The following is a 27,386-nucleotide window of genomic DNA, read 5'->3' on the forward strand; positions in this document are numbered from 1 at the left end:
GGCCGCAGACAACCCACGGGCACATGACGTGTGCCAATCCAGTCATTAGCTAACCAGGGCCAGGGTCCCGCAGCTAAGAGCCCGGGGCAGGACCACTCGGCCCTCGGAGCGGCTCTGGGAGGGCTGAGTGGCCCCTGTGATGGCACTCAGCAGAAAACACCTCCCCCAGCAGCTCTCAGGAGTCGGGAGCAGGTGCTGGCAGCCCCGCTGCCCAGTCTGACTTTCATGAGTCACACCCAGTAGATGGGGATGGTGACCGCAGGTCACTGCAGGAAGTGGCCTGGAGCTCCACTCCCACAGCCCAGCGGACCAACAAATGGGTACAAATTAGGCATCCGAGGCAGTGATCCAAGCATCCCCTTTGCTTATAAATGAGAAGAGTTTCCCCTTCATTTCTTCTGCTATCTATCCCTGCGGCCCAGTGCCCAGCTTGGGGCAGAAAACGATGCCAGTGAGAACGACAACAGCCCCGGCTGAGCACACAGCAGTCCCATACACTGCCTCAGGCCCAAGCGGGAATCCCACCCTTACTTTCCCCATGAGGAAACTGAGCAGAGACAGGTGGGCGGAGCCACAGGCTTTGGCCTGAGAGTCTGGGGGCGGTGGGGGACGAGGGGCCCACCCTGTGTGACCAGTGCCGGGCTGAGAGCAACACAGAGGGCAGTGAGAGCTCCTGGGGGCTCGACGGGGGTGCCCTGGAGGAAAGCGGCGGCGGGAACGCAGACACCAAGGAGCAGTTAGCCCCTCAACGTCAGGAAGGGCGTGCCAGGCAGGGGGAGCAGCCTGTGTGAGGTTGGAGAGGAGACGCGCAAGGTGGCAGGAAGGACGACCTTGGCTGCCCAAGCCTGGGGCATCTGGTAGGTGGGAAGCTGGGCAGGCACCAGGGCGTCCTACGCCCCACCCAAGCAGGGGCTGTTCCCTGAGAACCATGGGTGGCAAGGAAGGGTCTTGCTCAGGTGTCAGAGAGCGAAGTGCAGTGGAGGGGCGGTGGGTACAGCCGGCCCTTCCACAAGCATCTCTGGGACCCTGGATGTAGCACAGAGCTGGACCTCTCACAAGGCCCTTGGAGGGGCGAGGGTCCCATGCTCTCCACACCCTCCGAAGGACCCTCCTCCCTCCACCATGAGGCGGGAACCAGGGGCTGCCCAAGGTGAAGACACACATGTGGGAATGAACCCAGTCCCTGTTGCGGCCCCAGGAAGGGCCAGCTATCTGCCTTGGACCCTCCCAGAGCCTCCCAGCTTCAGGCCATACTCCCCAAGGCCGATACCCTCCCTACCAGGGTACCCGACGCCTCCCATTCTTCTTGGCTGGAGGCCAAAACACCTGCATTCGGGGGGTACTTCGGCGCCCCAGGGGAGAAGGGCCGCGCTCGAGTGGAGGCTTCTTGGACCCTGGGCCTTCAGGCAGGAATCAGTGCAGGGCCCGGCTCTGCAGTGCCTTCCTGAGCTCTGTGCCCCTCCGGGTGCTTGCCAGCCTTTGGCTCCCTCGCCCGGGCACCAACCACCCCTGGAGCTCCAGCCCCATTGCCCCTGCTCCCCCAACTGTGCTGGCCGCTGGGACCCGGGAAGCTTACCTCTGGCTCATGGGAACACAGAGTGGGGGAGTCTCCTACCCACAAATATCCAGGGGTGCGGGGACCCACAGCCTCCTGTTCTAGGGCCTCAGGAGGGCTGGCGGGGGTACCTGCACCCTGCCCTCCCCCATGGTTTTGGAGGGGGCAGCAGCACCTGCAGAGAGGAAAGGCCCCCCCAGCCCTGTGGGGGTCCCTTGCCCCATGGCCTGGGCTGCAGAGGTTTCCGAGGTCACCAGTGAGATCTGAAAGCAGCAGGCAGGACCACAGTGGGCTTACGCTCACTTGCAACTCACACATCTCATCCTCGGGCTGTGGGGGCTGGGCTTCAGGGAAGCAGTCTGCTCCCCTCCCAGATGCTGCAGGGTGCGCCCTCTTTTCCTCCGGAAGTGGGGCGAGGAGGTAAGGCCAGAAATGCTGTCGCTATGCCTGTCCCACCAGAACCTTCCTGCTGATCTCAGGAAGAGTCACAGAGAAGCAGAGCCGGGGCCCAGAAAACCCATAAACCTTGGGGTCAAGGGCGCTGGGGACAGACACTTGGAGCCAGGCTCTGTCCCTGGGCAGTGGCTTCCGCACTGTCCCGACTTCGGCACACAGAAAGCGGTATCACATCGGATGGGGGCCCCGCACACACAAGTGTGCGTGCCTGTGGTGGACGGGGTTTTAAACTCTCCCTGCTTCTCCCTCACTGCTCGTCTCATCTGGGGGATAGGGTAGCTTCCTGTGCCATTACCAACCGTGTGTTTGCCCACGGGGCTGGTTCTGGCCAATGGCACACAGGTGGAGGTGACAACGTGCCAATTCCGAGCCGAGGCGTCATGCATTGCCGCCTGCCTTATCGTGTTTCTGCCTTTGTACGAGACCACTCGGGCCAGCCTGCGGGTCCAGGAGGAAGGCGTGAGATGGAGCTGAGCCGCCCCACCACACAGAGACACCCCCCGAGGCAGCCTGGTCAGCTGAGCCCCGGCCAGTCTGAGGCCCCAGGCGGGGGTGGCTGACTGCTGATTCATGCCTCCAGCGTTAGGGATGTTTGTTTCACGGCGTATCAGCTTCCCGTGGCTGCTGTAACAAACCGTACCACTTAAAACAACAGAAATGGATTCTCTCCCAGTTCTGGAGGCCGGACATCCAAAATGGGTCTCATGGGGCTGGAGTGAGGGTGTCAGCAGGCCTGCCTCCCTCCAGAGGCTGAGGATTTGTGCCGTCCTCTGGCAGCTTCTGGTGGCCACAGCGGCCTTGGCTTGTGGCTGCCTCACCCCCACCTCTGCCTTCACGGTCAGTGGCTTTCTTTCCTGGGTGTCTGTCTGTATCCTCCCTCTGCCTCTTCTAAGAATAATCTGAGTGTATTTAGGGCTCCAGTGGGTAATCCAGGGTAATCCCCCCGTCTCAACATCCTTAATTTAACCCCATCTGCAAAGACGCTTCCAAATAAGACAGCACTCACAGGGTCCAAAATAAGGACCTGATAGATCGTGAAGGGCTCCTTTTTCAGCCGAGCACACGTAGCAACAGTTCCTATGATACGTAAATACATAACACAATTTCTTCCATCAAACAGGACTTACCCTTATTCCTCGTGATGTGCTCTCTGTTTTTCTATTCGATTCCACCTCTTACATAACAAACGCTGCTGTGACCCACTAATCTGATTCTGCGCCCACAAATGGGTCGCTCCCCGCCGTGTAGAAAGCTCTGTCCTAATCCTACACCAGCACCCCTGCCAGGGTGGGGACCCGAGTGAAAACTATGATGATTTAAAGGAAAGCAGAAATGCGCTCTTTCTGTACAGTGAGGGGGCGGGCCTGACAGGTGCCAGGAAGGACTACCCCACCTGGAGGAGTGGTCCCGCCGGGCCTCACGGACAGTCCTCCCCCTGCTGCCCCCACAGCAGGCTGCCTCCCACGAGCAGTCTGGTTGGCTTACCAGGGAGCTGGGGGAGGGGCACTGGCCCGAAAGGAAAGGGGGCATGTGGTCCCCAGTGGCCGTCACCCCAGTACTTCCTAGAGCTCCACGCACACGCAGCTCCCTCCTGACTCACGTTTCCCAGCGGAGCCCCTGCTGCCCGCTCTAACTCACTCCTCACCCCCTGCCAGCCCTGCACTGCCCACCAGTCACTGTGCTATCGGCAGTGATGCCTGCTCACTTCGTTTCCCAACGCTGCTTCAAAGATGAGAAACAAATGAGAGTGAGGGCTTGAAAATGTTACGACAGATGGAGAGATCTCAAGGTGACTTTAAAGGAAGGAACACACCAGCACTCTTTCAGGGACATAAAAATTTAGGTCTGGAGGATCTGAAATATCCAGTCCCTGGGCAAGGATTCCAAGGCCCAGCCCTAGCCTCTCCCGAGCATTCAACCCCCAGCAAGAGCTGCGTGCTGGACACCTCCTCCTGGAAGCCCCCCAGGCACCTCACAGTCGAAAAAGAGAATACTCACTCGATGCGTCCTCTCTCACTCACCACTCGCCATCTCCCATCGGAGCCACACGTCACATACCAATACCCTCACCCAGCTGGCTCCACTTCTGCAGCTCAGGCAAAATTGGGTTTGCCACCAGCTCCATTGCTCAGCAGCTGTGTGACCTTGGCCCAAAGACTGTAACTCTCTGAGCCTCAGTTTCCTCATCTGTAGAATGGGGGATTGCAGGGAGACTTAAATAAGAGGAAATATGTGGAGGTGTCTGGCCTCTCGCCTGGCATATGGTGGGCACTTGGTAACTGGCATCTTTCTTTCCCAATTCCTGACTGTGTTAGTTTCCCATGGCCTCCATAATGAAGAACCACAAAGGGGGGGGCTTAAATAACAGAAATCTATTCTCTCACAGTTCTGGGGGCCAGAAGTCCTAAATTACGGTGCCAGCAGGGCCGTGCTCCCCCTGAAACCGCTAGGAGAGGATCCTTTCCTTGCAGCTGCGTCACTCCAGTCTCTGTGTCTGTGATCACATGGCCATCTTCTCTGTCTCCTCTTCTCGTAAGGACACCAGTCGTATTGGAGGAGGGCCCGGGAGAGGGCCCACCCTACTCCATGTGACCTCATCTCAACTAGTTATGTCTGCAATGACCTTATTTCCAAATAGGGCCACATTCTGAGGTAGTGGGGTTAGGGCTTCAGCAGTGAGTCCAGGGCTCCCTCAGGTCGAGGACATGCAGGAGACCCCAAGATATCCACAAGGAGCTGGCTGCACTGGGAACCCCCCAGATGGCAAGGGTCGGGCACATCAGCAGAAGTCCCACACGCACAGCAGAGGAATGCGGGCCGCCCAGCGCTGGGCATCCACCCCGTGCCGAGGGCAGGTTGGCCCGAGCAGCATGCAAGGTGCAAGGTGCTCTGGGCCTCGTCCCGCGTGGCGCGGGTAGGCTGGCAGGGGACAACGTAGCCAAGAAAACACAGTAACGTTCAAGCTGACTGTGGTCAGCTTAACGAGGAGGAAAGCGGGGAGCAGCTGCTGTGGGTGCAGCATGGGACAGTGAGGCTGCACTCCAAAGACTGAGAACAAGCCAAGGAGGGGGTAGGACAGCCCTCCAGGGGGTCAGCAGGCGTGGGGACCCCAGGCCAGGAGGAGCAAGAGCAAGAGCAAGCTGTGGAGAGGTAAAGGGGTCTCATTCTGTCTGATTTCATTCGTGGGGTCCTGGGGGGCCCCCCAAGCAGGGTGCACAAGGCAAATCAACCAGTGAGAAAGACATGAGGGAGGTGATGGAGAATCTGCATCCCCATTCAGAGACCCCCTCCCTGCCACTGCCTGCCTCTGTGCCCAACCACCACCTGCACACACCTCCCGCGGCCCCTGCCCTCCCAGTGCCCCCCACCCCCGCCCAGGCCCCATGGGCAACACCACCCCACACTCAGATCAGGAGTGATTCATTGCCCTGCCTGACAAATGCAGTCTACACGCCCATCCGCCTCCTGAGTCAATAAAGACAGACAAGCATCCCCACAGAAAAATAAGCAAAGGAGGGACCAGGAAATTCACAGCACCAATGGCCCGGAAATGTAGGAAAATGCTCTCGGGCACTCGAGTATCCGGGGAGGCAGATAAAGCAGGGAGGTGCCCTTTTCTCATCAGTTTGGCAAATCTGAAAACACTGACACTGTCCTGTGTTGGGCTCGGAGGGGGCGGGGACAAGGGACTCTCACGCTCCTCCCTTAGGTAAAGGTATAATTGGGGCAGCCACTGGGGAGAGCGGTTTGGAGAAAGCATTCCCATTTAACAGTTCCACTTCCAGGAATAGCTCTTCTAGGTCTCTGCACATGGGTGCAAAGACCTACGTATAAGAATCCTCACCTCGGGCGGCCAGTTGGCTCAGTGGTTGGAGCACACTGCTCATACCACCAAGGTCGCCGGTTCGAGTCCCACATGGGCCAGTGAGCTGCACCCTCCACAACTAGATTGAAAACAATGACCTGACTTGGAGCTGAGCTGAGCCCCCCGATAACTAGATTGAAAAAACAACTTGACATCTGGAAAAACACACTGTTCCCCAATATTACCCAAAAATAAAAAAATAAAAATAAATAAAAAAGAATCCTCATCTCCGCTCGGGGCACACACGGCATGTGAAGATCCTCCTGAGGGGCACACATGTCCCCAAGGCAGCCTCTTGCCAAAAATGCTAATCCCGAATCTGTCACTCACAAAGAGACCAATGCAGATTGTGGGACAATCCACAGCACAACAGGCCTGGGCTCTACAAGTGTCAGTGGCACAAAAGAAAAAAGGGGAAAGGTGAGAAGACCTTTCTAGAATAAAGGAGGCGAAAAACACAGAGACAAGATAACCGATTGCAGGGCATGATGGCTCCTGGAGGAGAAAAAACAAACAAGCCTCTGTGAAGGACACTGGGGTGGGGGGTACAGGCCCGTGTGCTTTCTGCAGGTGAAATTCTGGTACAGACATGCGCCAACTGCTCAGGGGCTGTCAGGATGCACCTTTCAGGTGGTGAGAGCAGGGAAAGAGAGAGAGAGAGAGAGAGAGAGAGAGAGAGAGAGAGAGAGAGAGAACCAAGTGCTGCAAAATGTGAATCCTTGATGCACCCAGATGAAAGTATTACAAGGTGTTCATAGAACTGTTCTTTTTTCCCCCAACTTTTCTATATGCTTAAAATTTTTCAAAATAAAACGTTGGGGGAAAAACTGATGAAGAAAACAATGCCACTGGAAACAGGACAGAACATAACCTGCCACATTACCTTTAAAGATCCCGGGAGATAAACTGCAGTGACAGAGACAGACCCTGGGCTCAGAACACCTGGCTTTGCGACTGAGGACACACTCTCCTCTCCCAGGCCTGTTTCCCCAACTGCAGCCAGAATTGGCAAACATGCACATGTAGATGCACACACACACACACGTACACACACATGTATACACATGTGCACACACATACACACAATGCATGTGCACATACCTGTATGCACACACGTGCCCACCCACAATGCATGCGCACGCGCACACATACACCCACCTGTCTGGCACCTGTGGCAGACATGGACAGTCGATTGCCTATTCTTTGCCTCTGTGTGAGTCAGTCCCCCATCCCAGAGGTGGCACCCGATGCAGCTCGTGCAGCACCGCCCAGGGCAGGGTGGAGGGCGGGCAGGCTCAGTGTTTGGTCGTCAAATGAATGACCGAGAAGATGAAGGTATGCACACAGCCAACTGGATGCTGTATGAGAAGTGATGACGTGCGTTCCGAATGTGGAAAACCCTCCACCCAGGGCTGTAGCCCAGAGACTGGCATCGCAGGCGAATCATTTCCCCTCACTGGCCTCAGTTTCCCCATCTGCGCATGGGGGACATACGGAGCACCGAGTCCACAGGACTGTACTGAAGGGTAAATGAAGAACCACACGTGAAGTGCTCGGCTGGGCCTGGCGCCTGGCCCCTGCCTGCGGCAGAGCCACAGGACGTGTGAGGTCTCCTGGCACAGAGCTGCTGTTGGGACGTTACAATCAAAACCCTGTATCTGGCCATCTGTGCTCACAGCAGCCTCGTTCTGAGCAGCCACAGGCGGGCGCAACCCAACTTTCTGTCAACAGGTGGAGGGATAAATAGAATGTGGTCCAACCATATAATGGAATATCATTCAGCCTTAAAAAGGAAGGACATTCTGACACACGGGAGAACACGGGTGGACCTGGAGGACATGATGCTGTGAGACAAGCCAGTCACAGAAGGACAAACACTGCGTGATTCCACTCCTACAAGGTCCCTAGAGAGTCAGATCCATAGACAGACAGCAGAATAGTGGGTGGCAGGGGCTGGGGGAGGGGAGAGTGGGGAGCCGGTGTTACATGGGGCAGAGTGTCAGTTTGGGAAGAGGGGAAGTCCTGGAGATGATGGGGGAAAGGTGACAACAGTGTGAGTGTCACAGAACTGGACACTTAACAATGGCTCAGAGGGCAAATTTTATGTTGTGTTTATTTGAACACAATTAAAAAGTTGTGCCAAGAGGTGCTCTCTGTGCCCGGGGCAGCAAAACTCCAAACCAAAACGGGGAGGGGCTCTGGCTGAGCCGTGAGTGGAGGGGGCTTCGTGCCCTCTCACCACTGGGTCTGCTCTGTGGGTCAGGGGTCCACCACCCAGGGAATCCCTGGGTCAGCAGACCAGGGGGTGCTCTGAGGGGGACTTGACAACAACGGCTTCCCTCTGACTCACGCTCACAGGGCTAAGGGAAGTGGAGGAAGGAAGGTACAGGACATTTTCCAATGAGTGTGGCTAAATTTATACCTCACTGCCTGGGACAGCGCCCTGCATGGTGGCCTTGGGTCTTTCCAAAAAACGGCTGTGTGTCTGGCTCAGGCCTCAGGGAACTCCAGGTTGCCGTGCTCTCGTGGAGACGCTTCCAGGGTCCTAGGAGCTGTCGCCCTGGGTCACGAACCCTGAGGGCCCAGCAGGAGCTCACTAGTTCCGAGGATTCTGGGCCCGGGATACAGTGGAGTCACTGGTGGAGGGAGGCACATGGACAGGTGGACACACATGTGCCTCAGCAGGCTGAGGGGTCAGGGACAGCCAACAGGACATCCACCCATGGAGCAGACGCTGCTGGACTGGGGGAAGGGACAGGGGAGGGAAGGCAGCCAAGAGGGGAACAGCCTGTGCAAAGGCGTGGGGGTGGGGAGGAGCGCGGCCCACATGGGGCCCCTCCAAGAGCTCAGTGAGCGTCCACTGAGGATGGGGAGGGCCCGGGTCTCAGCCCCTCGGCCAAGCCAGGGAGATTGTCCCCATGCAAGGTGGCTTCCGAGGCCAAACTGACCATGTCCTGCTCTCAAAATACCCCTCAGCGAATGTAAAGTGGCACAGTTGCCATGAAGAACAGCATGGCAGCTGCTCGAAAATGGAACAGAATTACCATTTGATCCAGCCAGCCACTTCTGGGGATGACACCCAAAGGAAATGAAAATGGGGATTCAGACAGGTATCTGTACCCACCCTGTTGACAGAAGTATCATTCATTCTCAGCGGCCAAAGGTGGGAGCAGCCCAAGTGTCCATGCATGGACGGACAGACGGACGGAGGGATGGATAAACTAAGCGTGGTCTGTACATCCACACAGTGAGCCATGACTCAGCCTTCAGAAGGAAGGACCTTCTGACGCCTGCGACCACACAGAGGAGCCTGGAGGACAGCACGCCAATGGAATCAGCCAGAACATACGAGGACAAACACTGCGCTTACATGAGGCCCCTGGAGGAGTCACATTCAGAGAGACAGAGTCTAATGGTGGGAGCCGGGGACTGGGGGCGGGGTAAGTCGTTACGTAATGGAGACAGAGTTTCACTCAGAAAGATGGACAAGATCTGGAGATGACAGTGGGGAGGGCCACACAACAGTGTGAATGCATTTAGTGCCACTGAACGGGACACTTTAACATAGTTAAAATAGTTTTACGTTATGTGTATCGTGTCCCAGTAAAAAAATTTAAAAATACAAAAAATAAAAAAACCAAATAAGCAACATTCCCCATCTAGTAAAGGAACGAATGTGGTCACAGCAACCACAGAAACCCACTCAGAATCACATGCAGCACTGATACATCTGCTTTGGGGGCCATCACGGGAGGGAAGCACACGCGCGCTGACGTCCACGCAGAGGGAGACGTCGGCCCGGGGCCCGTGGTCGGCTGTGTGCTGGGGTCAGGAACCATCTCCCCTCTGCTCATCGATCTCACAAAAACAGACGTGTGACGTGTGTGTCACACTGTGACTTTTGCTGTTTTCTCACTGCCACTGCCAACAAGGATGATGATAAACCCGACTCCCAGAAATCCAGTGAGAGTGAGGCCCCTCGAAGAGGTGGGGTCCCCCTCCGTAAGGGCCTCAGTGGCCAGGGAATGGTGCCCGGATGTGCGTGGGAGGGAGGAAAGAGCTAGGACAGAGCAGAGAAGAGAGACACACGTGTTCCCACCTGTCACATCAGGGGGCCAGGACAGTGAATGGCAGCTGAGAGGAGCTCTAAGGGCGAGCAAACTCTGCATCAGTACGGACGAGGCCTGGGGGTGTGAACGCTGCCTTTCTAAGCCTCTTTCCTCATTAAAATCAGTGCCTGCTGCCCTGTGGACACTTCTCCAAGGTCGGTACACCTGATCTCAAGGTCAGCGGAAGTCTCCATTCCCTGGCCCACTCCCTCTCCTGAGACATCTCAGGGTGGCGGGAAGGGCCTGGGACGGGACAGGCAGCCCTGGGCTCAAACCACGGCTTCTCCTCATGCTGGTGATGACCTGGGCGGCCAGCTTCCCCCAACCCCTAGAGCCTGAAGGATTTCTGAGGGTTCTGAGCAAACTCTCAGGAGGTCACAAACATGCGCACCCCGAGCAAACGTAAACTATAGTCGCCTGGATGGGAAGAGCTGGAAAGACCCGCATCTGGGCCCAGCCAGGCCCCCAGTCAGTCACCAGCCCCCCTTCTCCCGGGCAAGCCCACAGCCACATGGGCCTCGTTCAGAGCTGTCCTGCAATTCATTTCCCTTCACCCAGGGAACGGCCTTTGCCAAGGCCAATGCCACTTGGGGCTGTTTGCTCCAGCAGAGTCAGGTAATCGATGTCTGAATCACTCCTCTTCTCTTGGCCGCCGTGGGGGAGGGTACTGACAGTGGGCTTGGTATTCGCAGCGGAGCTTAGTGAGTTCTAAGTAAAAGGACAATTTGCGACAATGTGCTAAGTGCACTGGCTTGCCAGCCGGGTCCAGAGCTCCATCTTGGATTTCTTCTGACCACATTCTCAGGGCCAAGCTTTGCAGACGTGCAGCCTGAGCATTGAGTGGCTCCACCGTCTTGGATGCAGAAGGAAAGGCCTGAACAGGAGCTTCTGGCTCCGAGCAGGAGGCCACACACCGCGGCACAGCCCTACCTGAAGCCACAGATCCCGGCCACTAGTGCCACCCGCTCCGAACTGCTGTGGCCTCCAGAGTCAGGCGGTGCTGTGGGAAATAAAAGGTTCTATTCCTGGCATAACCCTCTTTCCCAGAACTGGGACAGTGAGTCGGGCTGCTGCCAGGGTCTGGGTACTGGCCTGAGACCCCTCCCTGAGTTTCTGGGTCTCACTAGGATATATGGCACTGCAGTCCCACTGTGTGGCTGTCTGCTCCCAGGCCAGTCGCCCCAGCCCAGCCACGTCCAGGGCACAGGGACCCCATGGGCCTCATTGTGTTGCCCCTACATTGCCCAGCCGGGCTGTACGCAGAAGACCCCGCAGCTGTCTTCCATGGCTCTCTACCTCAGATGCAGCGGCCACACGTCCCCGTCACCGGCTTCACGGGTCGCCCTCACCATCCTAGGACCTGAGGAGTCACCGGATGTAACAGCATGTAAGTCAGAGAGGCCACTTCTACCCCAAGCCATCTGCTGCTCTTGACTGAAATGACACACAGGCTGTGGCTGGCTGGGCTGCCAAACAGGGGGGGTGGGCACCCTGCTGTGTGGCAGGGAGGGGGCCCAGCTTACAAACCAGGGGCCCTCGCCTGGACAGCTAGAGGAAGATGCCACTACGCACCCCTCTCCTGACCAAGGGGCCCCCGGGCCCTCTGCGAGGAAGTTGGCCTGGTGTGGACCTGAAAATGCACGTTCCCAGGCCCCAGCGGCTCTGTCAGAAAGCCCAGGAGTCTGCGTTTTGCAGAGCTGCGGTCTCCATGCCCCCTCCCCTCCCCGCCTCTCAGGCTGAGACTCATCTGCTCCCACACTGTCACAGAGCACCGACTGCCTGCTGGAAGACTCCAGCGCACAGAGGCGGGGGGGGGGGGGGCTGTGGGGCTCCTGCCCAGGCCGAGCACCTCACGCAGGGCCCAGCAGGGGACAGAGCACAGATGTTTCTTCAATGCTCCCTCCTCTCTCACCTCTGGGGCTCGGCACCTGCTACTGAACCTCGTGCCCCACTGCTTTGCCGGCTACAGCCTACGTGGTTGGTGTCACCTCCTCCAGGAAGCCTGCCAGGACTTATCACTCATGGCAGGTTCATTAACTGCCTTCTCTGTCCCCACAGCCTCCCTGAGAAGTGCTTTCTCATGGTGTGTTTTCATCACGCACTGTCTGCCTTTCTCATTAGGCTGGGAGCTCCTGGGGGGAGGGACTGCGTCGGGGTCACCTCCAGCAACTGGCCAGTGGATAGATGCTCAAATGAAATCAACACATCTGCCCCCCCACCCCCACCGCTGCTTGGTGGCATGTTAGAGACTATCCATAAGACCCAGGGTGGGACCCTATCTTTGGGGAGGGGGTGTCCTTCTGTGAAGGGGGTGTCCTTCTTGGTGTCAGTCACCCCAGGGAAAGGCATGTCCTCACAGAGGACATAGGCACTTGGAAGGGTGAGGCTCAGGGTAAGATCCCCCCGCCACCCCCCAACTCTCCCACCCCCGCCCCCCCACCCCCCGCCTCCTGCAGGCTGATCCATGGCTAGGAGGTGGGCTGAGGCCAGGGCTGCCCCTCCAGATCCAGAACAAAGCCCTGCTGAGACCTCCTGCTGGGCCACAGGGATACCCCTCAGAGTCGGGGGAAGGAAGGGTGTCAAAGGTCAGAGCCAGCCATCAATGGGGGCAGAAATGGCCCTCAAGACCCCAATTTCCAGCAAGGTGTTCTTTGCAAGGTGCCCACCTTGGAGGCTGTGGGTCCTCTTTTAAGTAAGGAAAGGGAGGGTTTCTCTAGAGGTCCCTTTCAGAACTGCCCCCACCACGGCTCCCTGCTGATGACATCGCCCCAGGCTAGCCAGCTGGAGAGCAGAGAGCAGACAGGGGAGCTCGGCTCTCTGCAAGGAGAGGAGAGGAGGCGACTCAAGTACACAGGCGGCATAGAAAACGTGGCTCGCAGGGAGCTGAGGGCAGGAGGCAGACAGCCCCGGCTGGAAGCTGACCCACATTTGATGCAGGTTAGGGAGCGGAGACGCGGTGCAGCAGAAGCCCAGAATCTGGAAGGAGGCCGCCTGAGCCTGAATGCCGCTTTCCCGGGACCAGCTGGGTAGTCGGGGCAGGTTTCTCCGCGTCACCTGGCCTCTGTGTCCCCACCTGTAACATGGGCAGTCAGGTAGCCACCCCTGCAGTGCTCACGGGGTCCAGTGTGGTCACCTCTATTGCAACTGTCCGTCTCTACCACCTGCAAGGCACCTTTCGTCAAGAAGCCTGAGCTCTTGGAGAAATAGAACAACTCCTTGATTCATAAGAGAGTGGGGAGACACGTGCTCTCAGGGGAGGAGGCACTGGGGTGCGAAACCCACCGCCCCCGTTTTCCAGCTGTATGACTGTGGGTAAGTCAAGCCTCCCGTGTTAGTCCAAATGTCCTCATCTGCACACTGGGAGCAACAGTCCCTACCGCACAGGGATTTGGGGCCCTGGAGACCGAGCCTGCACAACCTCTCTACCATGGCTGGCATGACGAGTCGCACCCCAAATGGCAGATGATGATTTTTATTGGGCAACTCAACCACTCCCTTGAGCTCTGATCAGCAGCCGGCTGGGGTGGGGGCTGGCGTTCCCGAAGCCACCAGCACACACCCAGGGTATATTTAGCTCTGCTGGAGCCGGCCGGGTGCAGGCATTCCAGCCAGTGACGCGCATCTCAGACCAGCTCCTAATTCCTCATTGGCGACTGTGGAATTTGCTCCAGAGCAGAACTCTCTCTCTCTCTCTCTCTCTCTCTCTCTTGTTTAGAGCTGTAGACTAAATCATCACACACACACACACACACACACACACACGTTCAATTCCTGTGCTGGTCACATGTGGATGTCGATCACAGCCCTAGCTCCGCGGTGAGAGTTCACCTCCCAAAATAGAGGACGCTGTTCCTGAGCCCGAGTCGGCCGCTGCCAGACAGCTGCTCGCTAGTCGAGCCTCCCTGAAGAAATCCTGTCCCTTGCATATCTTAAGATGAATCAGCAGGAAAAAATAAAACAGCAAAGCATTAGGGGAAAAAGGGACGGTTACCCCTAACCCTATCGTATTTTGATGTATTTTCTTCCAGTGCGTTTTTCTTGCATATTTTGCAGAGATGACACTGTGTATATAATTCTGGGTCTTGTATTCTTCATTTGTCACCAGCACTGACACATGCATTTTATTAAACCTTCACAATCATATTAATGACTGCAAAATAGTCCATCCTCTATCAGCAGTTCTCAAAGTGTGGTCAAGGGGCCCCTGGGGATCCCCCTGACCCAATCAGGGGTCAGCTGGTCACAACCTTTTCCAGAATAAGATTAAGGTGTTCTTTTCCCTGTTCACTTTCTTTCTCTCCCGAGTGTCAAATGGAGCTGTCCAGAGGCTGCCTGGTGGGTGACATCACAACTGACTGAACACAGACAGGACATGAGAATCCAGCTGCCGTCTATTAAGCCAGATATTAATGAGATTTGCAGAATTGTGAAGCAATGCCAGACTATTCACTAAAAACACTCACATGGTAACATACAAAGGGCTACTATTCTGATTCAACGAATTCATAAATACGTCAGAATGTTCTCCGTTTTGAAGTTTAATACCATAAATATCGGCAATGACAGTCCACTTAAACAGAAGCTCTTTGGCATGCTCAATTAAGTTTGAGATGAAGGGGTTCTGAGCCCTAAAAGTTTGAGAACCGCTGCTGTGGGCGGATAGCGATTTGCGCAGCCAGCATCCGGTGGCTGGATGTTCACTGTGTGGCGTACGCAACCCCTGCCCCAACGACCTTTCAGGCGTCCGCCCATGGCTGCGCTTCAGAGCCTTTCCCAGAGCCGTCTTGGGCAGCTGCGTCCCTATGTCACAGGGCACGGGCGTGGTCAGGGCGCAGGCCCTCTGCTTACTGCGCCTCAAGCTTGTGCATGGCGGTCCTCCCGTCGGCCGTCTGTGTCAGCGTCCAGCTCACAGGTTCGGGGGTGTCTAAACTTAGCCGAGAGTAACATTTTCATCCCGTGAGAAGTCATTGTCTCAAAGTCTCAGCTATTCCCACAGGGAGAGAAACAGCTGTCGGTTCCAGAAACAGAATGCTCGGGAAAGCTGCTGTAGTACCCTGGATAATGTTCCCAAAAGCCATCCACGTCCTTAGGACCTGTGAATGACCACGTGTGGTTAAAAAAGGGGGGTCGGTCTTTGCAGGTGGGATTAAATTAAGGATCTTGAGGTGTGGGGTTACCCTGGATCGTCCGGGTGGCCCTAAATGCAGTCACGAGCTTCCTTACGGGAGGGAGGCAGAGATCTGACCCACACACAGGGGGCGGGCGGTGTGCAGATGGAGCAGACGGATTTGAAGATGCCAGCCTTCAACATCCAGGTTATAGTGATACAGCCACAAGCCAAGGAGCGCTGGCAGCCACCAGAGCGGGGGGAGGCGGGGAGCAGATTCTCCCCAGAGCCTCTGAGGGGCACAGTGCTTCCGATACCTTGCCCTCAACCACCTCTCTTGGGGTGCACAGCACCTCTAGGGATGGGGGCCAACTCCCTCCTTTTCCAACCCCCGTCTCTCTCCCACAGCATCACCTGTCAGAAAACCTTCTCGCCTTGGGCTGCAATGTGCCTCCCCAAAGCACCCCCTGCCCCCTGCCCCACTTAGGGGCTAGAGTGTGTATATACGTTGCCTGGTATCTTCCTTCAAAGGCTGCTGGCTGGCTCCTCCCACTGTGCCCCTAGCAAACTGCTGTCAAAGCGACACAGGCAGAGTAGGGATGTGGGGTGGCAGGAGATGGGGCCCAGGGAAAAAGGGAAGAGGCAGAACAAAGATCTAACGTGGCAGCCCCAGGCCTTGCAGGGCTTCGGACGGGTCCCGCTTGGCCAGAGGGAACAGAATCAGCGGGTGGAATGAGAAGGATGGCAGGGAAGAGCAATCAAGGCACAGTGAGTTCTGGGGGGGGGCACCCCTTTGGATGGCAGAGGCAGCATGCAGAGCGCTGAGAGCACCACCCCTTTTACCCCCAGCACTGGGAGCCACAGCTCACCCTCACTCTACCCCAAGCCAGTCCTTGCACCTCACACCCACCCTGTACTGCACCCCAAGCTCATGCTGCACCCCACACTTGTACCCATCAGAGGCAGGGATGCCCCTGGCTGGATGCTGGGCTCCTTGCACACATATCACATTTCCTGATTTCTGGGCACAGCAGGATGTGTGGAGGGAACCGAAGCTTGTAATTCTGCACCCCACAACTACTCCCTGAGCACTTGGCAGGCGAGGCCCGTTCTCCAAGCAGGAGGCGAACCATTGGATCAGAACTGCAAACAAGAGTCCTGTCAGAGGGCCGTGAAGGCCCATGAGCCAATCTGGCTTAAACAGAGGAGCAGTGGACCCACTCGGTACCGGGGAAGCCAGACTGCCGGACCCAGGCTCCCCACACCCTGGGGGGTGAGACTGCGCCCCCAGAGCTAGGGAGTGCCTGCACACGTGGGCAATTCACAACTGCACAGACGTCTGGGGTTGGGGTGCTTCCAGGTCTAAGGGGGGCACACTCTGGTTTAGGAGTCCATGACTCAGCGTGCGGTCTGGACAATGCCATTCCACAGGGGCCACTGTCCTTTGGTGGGGAGTGACAGCATCATGGAGCGTGACAGGGATAGTGGCCGCCCACCCATCCAACACGCCCTGGTTCCCCCTCCCATCTCACCCTCGTCACTCTCCCTTGCTCCCTGGGATGGCCTCCCAGGTACACCACCTGCACCCAAGCCCCCAGTCACTCAGGAACCTAAAATGAAACAGCTGCAGGACGAAGGGTCTTCAAGCATTTGAAACTCAGCTCCAAGCTGAAGTGGGGGCCCTGGGGTTGGTCCTTGCAATTCTTCCTTCTTGGAACGTCAGGCCCAGCTGCAGCACCAGCTGGGGCCTTGGAGACGTCATTTCCCAGTAAGAGCCTGGGGGACGTCCAAGGTGGGGCAGAGGGGCAGAGAGGTCTGGCTGTGAGCCCCTGACCTGAAAGACAGCAAACAGACGAGGAGGCTGAGCAGGAGGCGGGGCCCTGAGCTCCAGCCATTGTCCCTCCTTCACTGGACGGGCTTGCATGGAACCGTCGTCCCGTGGCAGCCCATGTGTGGACCACCGGACAGGTGCAAGTCAGAGGCCCAGCCCTGTGCTGGGGACAGACACCCAGCGGGGACAGGAGCCAGCACGCTCTGCACTGCCGTGACACTGGGCGTCGGTTTCTTGTTCTGCTGGCTGGAATCGTGTTGCCAGATCATGTCTCCAAAGCCTCGTTCTATGCATGTGGAAACCGAAGCCCGGGAGAGCACGGCGTGTGCTGCACACAGGGTGGAGCGGCGCTGGCAGGGCAGTGAGGGCGGCCAGCAGCCGGGCTGCAGTGAAGCCCTGAGCGGCACTGACGACCCACACGCGGGAGGACGGGAGCTGGGCACTCCCCAGGGACAGGGACCAACAGGAGCTGTAAACAGGACTGGGGCAGGCTGGTCAGGGGAGGGAGCAGAACTAGTGACACGGGGAGACAAGCTGCAGCCTGGCTGACTGTGTCAGCTGACGGCACAGTGGGCCACGCGGGGAGCAGTTTCAGGTTTGGCCCAAGCCGTGGCGGGCGTGGACGGCCGCCGTGAAGCCCACTCCACCCAATTCCTGTGCCACTGTGCCCCAGCCATCGACACCCCAAACACATGAGCAATCTGGAAATGCAGGGGCTATTAGTAGCTCCACTTTGTAGGTGGGGAAACCGAGGCAGAGAGTAGTTAAGCAACCTGGGTGCAGGAACACAACTAGCAGGTGACATCTGAGACTGCAGCCCAGGTGTGTCTGACCCCAAAGCCACTCTGCCAGCTCAGTATCAGGCCTGTGGATGTCACTTCCCTGGCAGGCTGTCCAGAACTCCCTTCACACCAAGATCCTTGGCGTAAAGGCAAAGTGAAAATGTCACGTAAGGTCTCCCTGGTGGAGAAGGGAGATGGGAGACCTCATGGCTAACACGGCATTTTCCCTGAACCCATGGCATAGCCTCCAACCCAGATGGTCTCGCCAGGGACAGTGGAGGGGACAGCACTGTCACACATATGAGGGTGGCAGTGGGCCCCACTTCTACAGATGGCTACACGGAGGTGCAGAGGGAAGACAGCCACCCAAGGCCACACAGAAGTCTGGGTGGGTGGGGCTGAGAGTCCAGGGCCAGAGGGTCAAGGCCACAGGGAGGCACGTGGGCTTGATATGGTGAAGCTCTCATGGTCCACACTGTCTTAGAGTGGATGCTGGGGGCTGTGCCACCACCCAGGCAGGAGCCCCCATGGGCGGCAGAGGAGAGAGCATACACTGCCAAGGCACGTGGACCTGCAGCTGGGCTGGCTCTGGCCTCCGGGCTCTGTGCAGGCAGGTGAAATACCTGGGAGATGGGACAATGCTTCATGGCCCAGGTGAGAAGACGGGATGCGTAACACTCCCCTTCTTAAGAAGCATTGTCGTGATGCCCCAAATGAATCAAGTTTTACCCATCCCAAACACTCAGCCACACTTGACGAGGGGCCAGTAAGTCACCATGGCAGCCAGCTAATGCATGTAGTGGGGCCGTGGGGGGACACAGACAGTGCCACCCAGTCGGGGAGATGCGTGTGTCTGGGCAGACTGGGGTTCAAATCCAGCTGTCGTTTACAAATGGGGTGACACGATGTCGGGCCCTGGACATCTGTGTCCCCATCTGCAGTGGGGATACCCAGGAGCCCCAACAAGCACTGTGACCCCCCCCCACCCCCGGCCGGGATTGCAGGAGTGTCTGGCCGAGGCGCAGGGCCCCAGGGACCACCCAGTGAGGCACAGCTGCCATGACATCCAAAGCAGGGCGCTGCCAACACCCTAGAGACGGTGGTAGTGGAAACATCCCCGAGTAAACAGACACGCTGCACTCGGGTTGCTCTGCGCTGTGTACCAGCAGCCTCAAGGCCCGCTGCTTCAGGGCAGCCCTTGGCAGCTGGCACACATCTGGCTGGTCCCCTCAGCATCTCATAAGACCACATGGTTATCATCCAAAAGTATGAGCTGCCTTCTAAACACCACCCATGTTTTCCTATGTTTTAACTGCCTTTTTGAGCGTTTCTCACGTGCCAAGCACTTGGCACCCTTGGTCCCAATGAAAACCCGGGGGAGGTGGCATCAAAAGCACAGAGAGGTTCAACAGTCAATAATGCTGGCAGGTGGCAGAGCTGGAATTTGAGCCTCAGAGACCCAAGTTCAGGAGAAGCCTTACCTTGTGCTGCCGAGGCAAACAAGGGGCGCAAGGAAGCCATGTCTATACAGAGGAGGGGTTGGGGGTCAGGCTTCCAGCTAGCAGCCCAGAGCCCCGGCAGCTGGGACTGTCAGCAACTGCAGCTGGCCTGGCCCTGAGGACCAGTGGCGGGGCAGACCTCCCCACAGGCTGGACCCTTCCCACCCTCTCCTCTCACCACCTGGACTTGCCGATTTCCTCTCGCCAGCTCACAGCTCTCCCACGACCCAGAGCATACTCTGGAGGGTCAGGGTGCGGGACAGGCAAGTTCTCCGTAAGCGAGCGTCACACTCCCTTTTCTGGGACGGTAAGACTGGACTTTGCATGAGTTCTTCAAACTCAGGACTTGAGGCTAGAAAAGACGTCCACTCTCCCCAGACTACGTCATCGACAGAAACCATAAAGAATCAAAAGGTCTTAGGTGGCCAGGTAGGAAGGGACCCTGAACATCAGGGCAAACCAGTTCAGAACAAGGTGATGCCCAGGCAACGCCCATCCTTTTCAGAGGCAAGTTCTGCTGACTTTCTGGGTCGGGGGGCTTTGCCTCCTGCGGCACTGAATTCAGATGGAGTCACACAGGGAACCTGGCACCAGAGCCACTACCTGTATGACGCTCCGTGATGCTGTCATTCGCCACCAGGGACAGTGGCCCTTGTGGAATGGCAGCATCCGGACCGCTCACCAAGTCACGAACTTCTAAACCAGAGCGTGCATGCCTTAGACCGGGGGCGTGACGCTTTTCTTGATTCCTCATTGTAAAAGCAAAGCACACACAATGAAGAAAACTCGGAGAAGTCACGGGCAGTATAAAGACGCAGGTGGGGGAGACCTGGCTTTCTCCCGCCTCCCACAGCGGAGGGCCGCTGCTGACACCGTGATGTAGTTCCTTCTAGTCTTTTCTCCTGCATTGTTTTTGTAGAGTTGACATCACACATGACATGCAATTTTTGTCTAAAAAAATTGCTGGTTTCTAAATTAACCTTTTCGCAAGCATGTTCCCCTAACATTAAAAACTTCTCACGTGCAGTTCTAGACCGCTCCCCGCCCCTCCACCCCCAGAACGCATGTCAGGAGGATATGGGTTTTTGTTTGTTCCCATCATTTTGCTGACTGCCAGGGCCTGCCGCAGGGCTTGGCACACAGGAGGCATTTAGTGTAAACATTTGTTGGCTGAATGAATGATTGCATGGCTAATATGTCATCAAGCCCTCCACATTCAGGCGGTTTCTGCCTTTGTGCTGTTCCTAGTAACGCTGAGGGGACCATCTCTGTGGCTACATCACTGCCTACACTCGGGTTAGGTGAAGGACTGTGTCTCTGTCCCAAATACTGGGACCTGCGCCAACAGAGTAGGGGACTAGGGCTCAGGTTCTCGCTCCGCCACTTACGCTCCTTGACCCTGGACAGGACTCGGATTTCCCTCTGGGACGGTGGGTGGGTTTGTACTGGAGGATCCTCCAGGTCCCTTCTAGCTCCATGATGCTAACTCAGTCGCCATGGGAACGGAAGCTGACTGAGCCAGACATCCAGGCTCTCCACCTGGCCCTGCACCCCTGTTATAAGTTGAACTGTGTCCCCCAAAAATCCACATATGGAAGCCCTAACCCCACAGGACCTCAGACTGTGACTGTATTTAGAGAGAAGACCTTTGTAGAGGTAACTAAGGTAAAATGAGGTCATTGGCATGGGCCTGAATCCAGTATGCCTGTGTCCGTATAAGCAGAGATTAGGACGCAGCCACACACAGAGGGACGACCACGTGAGGACACAGGGACAAGGCTACAAGCCGAGGAGAGAGGCCTTAGAAGACTCTAACCCTGCCCACTCCTTGATCTTGGACTTCCGGCCTCCAGAAGTGTGAGAAGATACATTTCCACCGTTGAAGCTCCCGCTCTTCCTTTGGTACTTTGTCAGGGCAGCCCCGGAAGAACAGTAAACCCTCCATGAACTTCTGACCACCTGGGGATCCTGCCTCGCAGACCTGCAGCCGCCCGGGGAGGACAAGGGGACCAGAGAGAGCATGGGTCTTGCTCAAGGACCTGGCGCCCACGGGTGGCAGAGCTGGCACAGGAGCCCCTCCCAATTCAGGTTCTTTTCTCTGCCCCACCTTGTCCCGTTGTGACCACGTGGGCTGTGATGCTGTGAAGCCACCACCACACGCATCGTGGTCTACTGGGCCCCACCATATGTGGGCCGGCACTTCGGGCGGAGCTAAGGACATTCCCCCCAACACAGTGGGGAACCTGGAGCAGGGAGCCCACAGCGAGTGCGCGGGATTTGGATCCAGGCCTGTTGGCGCAGAACACCATCTCCTAATTTCCCTGGCCACTCGAAATCAACAAGCCACGAAACAAGTAGGTGACTGCATGGGCCTTGATGCCACGTGAGCCATGTCAAAGGTGTCCTCGTTATCAGGCTGAGGGAAGACACTCCTGCAGCCTGATGGCATAAAGGAAAGGGGACCCTCCTAAAGGGGAGGTTGTACAGGTTGCCTCTGTACAAGCTTGGACTATCCAGCCCATCTCCGCAGCTGGAGACGGGGCCACGTGATCCCCAGCCACACCTGCTGGTGCCGAGCTCCAGAAGGATGCCAGCCTTCCATGGGAGGGCCATCAGGGGACCTGCCCTGGATAATGGAAGCCCCAGACTTGCCGGATGTGCACAGTGGCCGGACATTAGAGCCAAGTGCCAGGGACAAGGGACCGTACGGCTCTCCCCCACCTCAGGGGTAGTCAAAATTACTTCTATGCAAATAATGGGCTGGCGACAGGGCTGGGGCATGAGCGACAGGTGGATGGCATGCTCACTGCTCGTTCCAAAGAGCTGATTCACTCAGGAAGACGAAGGCGAACTGGCAACGTCCATCTAAGCTATTAAGGACCTACTGTGCGCGGGGTTTCTCACTCGTACCTTATCCTCTCCAGATAACCAGCACGACTGTTCCTATACGTCAGGAAGCCAAGCTCAGGAAGGTGCCCAAGACCACCAGGTGGTCACCATGGTTCAATCCCAGTCCTCTTGCTCTTTCCAGCCATGACCCCCACAACCCCCAGTGCCCACATACCCCTTCTCCCAGGACAACCACCAATGGGGAGGGATGCAGGCTCCTTCCAGGGTTCTCTCAGTTTTTAGGAGGGCCGTAGGTATCAATTATGGCCACAGAAAGCCCAAAATTACCCTGTGTGCACCCTGCCATTATGCCGGTCTCCCATTAAATAAGTGTGTCTGGAGGCCCTGCAGGGTCTGGGGGTGCCTTGCTCTTGCTCCCAAGCCACCTCCGGATAACAGGTTGGCCATTTCAGAAACCCTCTTCTAGAGAATTCTGTCTCCTACAGCCTGCCATTTGCTCCCAGCCACTCTCCAGATGCCCACTGTCAGTGTCCCTCTTTCCTTGGTTGGGAGGGGAAGGGGACTCTTTCCCCTGGGGAAGTCCCTGGAAACAGCACCCCCAGGCTGAGAGCACATAGTGAGCACTCACTAAATGCACACTCCCTCCCCAGTCTGATCCCCCTCCCTAGGGAAGCAGCTGTCCCCATTGGTTTTTGCACCTCCTCCAAGAGCCAAACTGCAGTCTGTACAGAGACAGATCAGATGAAAGAGCACCCGGGAGCACCCGGTTCGAATCTCCACCCCGCTGTGGGAACTGAGCAAGTGATAAGCTTGTGAGCCTCAGTCGCACCCTGAAAAATGGGGTGACAGGCCCCACCCTGCCGGGGAACGTAGGGACAAGCCCTCGGCCCAGGGCCGGGCCCCAGAAGGCTCTCAAAACCAGGGCTCTCAGGCCAAGTCCAGACTCATCCGCCAAGGCCCCCTAGCTCCAGGTCTCAGTTTCCCCAAGCGCTTTAGGCGCGGCTGGCTTGTGACGATGTGGGATTTTCCAGTGCCGCACAGAGGCCGCGCAGAGGCGGTCAGATCTGGTGGGTGCGGCGCGGGAGGCACCAGTGGGATGCGCAGGGGTGAGGCGCCAGAGACCAAGCGCGGAGATCCGGGCAAGTCGCACACACCTGTGGGCTCCGCGCCCCCAAATCTGCCGCGGGCGAGCCCAGGGCGCGGGGGCTCGGCCTGACGCCCCCGACCCAGGACCTAGACACTGCGGGAGCCCCGCAAGGGCGGCGCCCCCTGCCGCAAAGCCCCCCATGCCATCATCACAGCTCTCCGAGTCACGGTCTGAGGCGGCTCGGCGCCGCTCGCCGGGACCCCGGCCGCCTACTGCAGCCTGCGGAGACCCGGGACCTGTGAGAAGCAAAGGAGTGGCGCCTCCCAGACAGCCCAGCGCAGCCACCCAGCCGGCGCGGTGGGCAGGGGGATCCCCAGTCTGCGCCGCAGAGCGACACGCCCGGGGCGCAGGACCCTCTGGACTGCAAGACCCTAGAGCAAAAGTTGGGTGGAGCCGCCGGGCGATTTCCCTCTGCGCTGCAGGTGCAGCTCCGCCAGTCATCGCTGCGCCGCGACCCAGCTCTGGGACCAGCCGGTCCCTGGTCCCGGCACTCACCTGCACTCATCTCAGCGGCAGCTTCTAGTCGGGCCGTCCGCGCGCTGCTGCAGCCCGACGCTCCTGGCCGCAGGTGCCGCGCTCAGCTGCGCGATCGGCGGTCCTTCCACCGGTCGGCGGCTCAGCTCACAGCCGCGCCTGCCCGCAGCGTCGCCGCAGCCTCTTCGGGCGCCGGCCCCGCCCCTCGCGCCCCGCCCCCTGCGCCCCGCCCCCGGGCGATCCCGCCCCTCTCCACCCCCGCCGCGCCGCGGGCGGGGCGCACCTTGGGAAGTGTAGGCGCTGCGACCCCAGCGCTCCGCCTTCAGGCCCCAGCCGCCGCACCGACGGACTGCAAGTCCCGGCAGGCCGCACGTCCCGCGCGTGCGCAAACGGAGGCCGCCGCTGCGGCCTTCCGCAGCCGCTCGTGGGTCTGCGGAGCTGTCACCGGGGCCTTGCTGCTGGCCTCGCTGGCTGCCTGGCTACCGCCAGCTCTTGGAAACCCGGGGATAGCGAGGAGGGCGCCCTAGGAGAAAGCGAGCTTGTTGCAGCTCTTGTTGAGTCGCTAGGGGCCTTGAAGACATCCTCGGCCAACCCCCTCTTCTCCCCGTTTACGGAGAGGGAAACTGAGGCAGGAGCGGGGCACGGCAGGATTTGCCCACCTCCCCGGCGAGTCTTGAGCAGTCTGCGATACGGACTCAGGGCTCCTGACTCCAGGTCTAGGGCTGCACATCCTAGGTTCCCGGCGCGCCGCTTTGGCTGGCGCCTTAGTCTGGCAGGGGTGGCGCCCAAGGAGGGGACGCCTCACTCCCACCCCCAGGTCCAGGGCAGGCCCGGTTCCCAGTCTCCCTGCAGTGACGTCAGGCACGCAGCACAGGGGACGGGTACAGGAGAGGGAAAGCCCCCGGGTGGGAGCAGGTGGAGCCCACTGGTGCCTTGTACTGACGAAAGGGGGCTGCAGAGAGTACAGAGGGCCCGGACTGGATGAGCGTGCAGGAGGCAGAATCTCTGGGACCTGGCACTGCATGAGGAGAGGAGCCACAGAGGATCGAGGGCTGGCCACAGAAAATGTGGACTCTGAATGGGATACCGAGGCAGGAGGAGATATTCCTCCCCGGTTGCCATGGCTCCTGGAGGGAGCCAAAGTCTTGCAGAGCCAGCCAGGGCCAAGGCCAAATGGCCCCAGTCCCACACACCCTAGAAACCCGGGAGGCCTGGCTGGGTGGCTGGGTCAGCAGCTGCAAGGCTCTGTGGCCCGCCCGCTGGGGTCTTGTGCCCATAACACAAGTGTGATGTGATGGAAGGAACACGGGAAGGGGTCAGATGCCCTGTCCCCAACCCAGCTCCCTCATCTCAATGGGGTGGCCTGGAGCAAGTCCCTTCCCCTCTGGGCATCAGAGCCCAACCTGTGAAGTGGTTCAGTGAAGGACCCACTGTTGGCTGAGAGCATCACATTTGAGTCATTGGTCCTGGCTGAGGCAGATGCCAGCCACTAAGGGTCGGAAGCCCCCAGGGTCTGACCGCCTGGTGGGGAGCCTGGCTTCTCCATCTGCTCATTCAAGGTACCTAACTCTGTGCCTCAGTGTTCATCATTGGACCTGATAGCCATCCCTGCCTTTTAGGATAGTTCTGAGGATGACATGAGCTAATGCGTGCCGTTCCCCAGCATGAGATGAGATCAATAAATGTCTTTGATATCATTGTGCTATTGTTATTATTCTCAGTGTCTTGCACTGGGCCTGGTACAAAGTGGGCACTCCACAAATATCTGTTGAGTAAAGGGAGAGAAGGATGGAGGGAAGGAGAGGGGGTGGGCGCACCCCTGCCACCCCTTCCCCTCTTTAAGCAGCTCTCTGTCCAGCTCCCCCACAGCCTGTTTCCTCCCTGGCAGAAGCATCAGCCCCACATGTCTCCCAAGGCTCCTACGAGCCTCCTGAGGGTCTATGGTTTCCTACACACAGCCCAGTGAGATTGGCGGGGACGTCACCATCACACCAGTTGCCCAAGGGAGAAACGAAGGTGTGGGCGGGCACTTGCTCCCGAGTCCCTATGAGTCAGAGGGTGGAAGTGAGTGTCCAGTTCCTGGCTGGTTCCAGAGCTCAGCCTTCCCTCTGGCCACCCAGGCCTCCCGATGGAGCCGGCCCTGCTTCTCCAAGCCCGCACCTTCAAACGAGGCAGGGATGGGGAGTCACAGCACTATTCAACTTGGAGGGACCTCAGGGTCATGGAGTTCTGGCACATTCTTTCACGAGAGCAGAACCTAAGGCCCAAAGAGATCCTGGCCAGAGACACCCAGCAAGTTAGTGGCAAGGGAGAGGCCTGACACAGGTCCTGTAGCTGTGCCACCACTCCCTCTGCCCTCACTCCGGTTGTTCCCCAGCTAGGTGGACTCCAAGGGGGGCAGGCCTGCTCACTCTCCTCCTGTACAAGCCCCCTGAGACTGGTTGGTTTGCACAGATTGAACTGACTTTGGTTTTCATCCCAGTTGCGACCTCGGGCAGCTTGCTTGTTCTCTGTGTCTCAGTTTACTTATTCTTCAAACCACAGTACCTGTCTCAGACGGATGTTAGGAGAATAAATGAGTATATAAGACAACACTTCAAAGTGCTTGGCTCAATAAATGGTGTCATTATTGTTATTGAAACAGACCAGGGAGAAGCATGTGCCATCACTAACCTTAAAGACTGTTTGTTGCCTTTTCTCATGTTTTCCTTCCGTCCATCCATCCACCCACCTACCCAACATTTATCCATCCATCCATCGATCCATCATCCATCCATCCATCCATCCATCCATCTACCCAGTCATCCATCCATCATCCATCCATCCATCCATCCATCCATCCATCCATCCATCTACCCAGTCATCCATCCATCATCCATCCACCCATCCATCCATCCATCCGTCCGTCCATCTACCCAGTCATCCATCCATCATCCATCCATCCATCCATCTACCCAGTCATCCATCCATCATCCATCCATCCATCCATCCATCCATCCATCCGTCCATCTACCCAGTCATCCATCCATCATCCATCCACCCATCCATCCATCCATCCGTCCGTCCATCTACCCAGTCATCCATCCATCATCCATCCATCCATCCATCTACCCAGTCATCCATCCATCATCCATCCACCCATCCATCCATCCATCCGTCCGTCCATCTACCCAGTCATCCATCCATCATCCATCCATCCATCCATCCATCCATCATCCATCCATCCATCCATCCACCCAGTCATCCATCCATCATCCATCCATCCATCCATCCATCCATCATCCATCCATCCATCCACCCAGTCATCCATCCATCCATCCATCCATCCATCCATCTACCCAACATTTATCCATCCATCATCCATCCATCAGTCCATCTACCCAGTCATCCATCCATCATCCATCCATCCATCCATCCATCATCCATCCATCCATCCATCCATCCACCCAGTCATCCATCCATCATCCATCCATCCATCCATCCATCCATCTACCCAGTCATCCATCCATCATCCATCCATCCATCCATCTACCCAGTCATCCATCCATCATCCATCCATCCATCCATCTACCCAGTCATCCATCCATCATCCATCCACCCATCCATCCATCCATCCACCCAGTCATCCATCCATCATCCATCCATCCATCCATCCATCTACCCAACATTTATCCATCCATCCATCATCCATCCATCCATCTACCCAGTCAT

At 57.6% G+C, this 27,386-nt stretch overlaps 1 protein-coding gene across 1 annotated transcript in view; it reads right to left on the reverse strand.

Moving 5' to 3' along the window:
* The window catches only part of ABLIM2 (actin binding LIM protein family member 2), a 124,765-nt gene extending 100,885 nt beyond the window's left edge, over positions 1-23,880 (reverse strand). Inside the window, exon 1 of the mRNA XM_033105460.1 lies at positions 23,697-23,880. Within this exon, the coding sequence (XP_032961351.1) occupies positions 23,697-23,706 (10 nt within the window). The 5' untranslated portion in view covers positions 23,707-23,880. The remainder of the gene's footprint in view (positions 1-23,696) is intronic.
* Positions 23,881-27,386: the final 3,506 nt, after the last annotated feature.

The sequence above is a fragment of the Rhinolophus ferrumequinum genome, chromosome 5 (genome assembly GCF_004115265.2).
Source record: "Rhinolophus ferrumequinum isolate MPI-CBG mRhiFer1 chromosome 5, mRhiFer1_v1.p, whole genome shotgun sequence".
Taxonomy (NCBI): Eukaryota; Metazoa; Chordata; class Mammalia; order Chiroptera; family Rhinolophidae; genus Rhinolophus; species Rhinolophus ferrumequinum.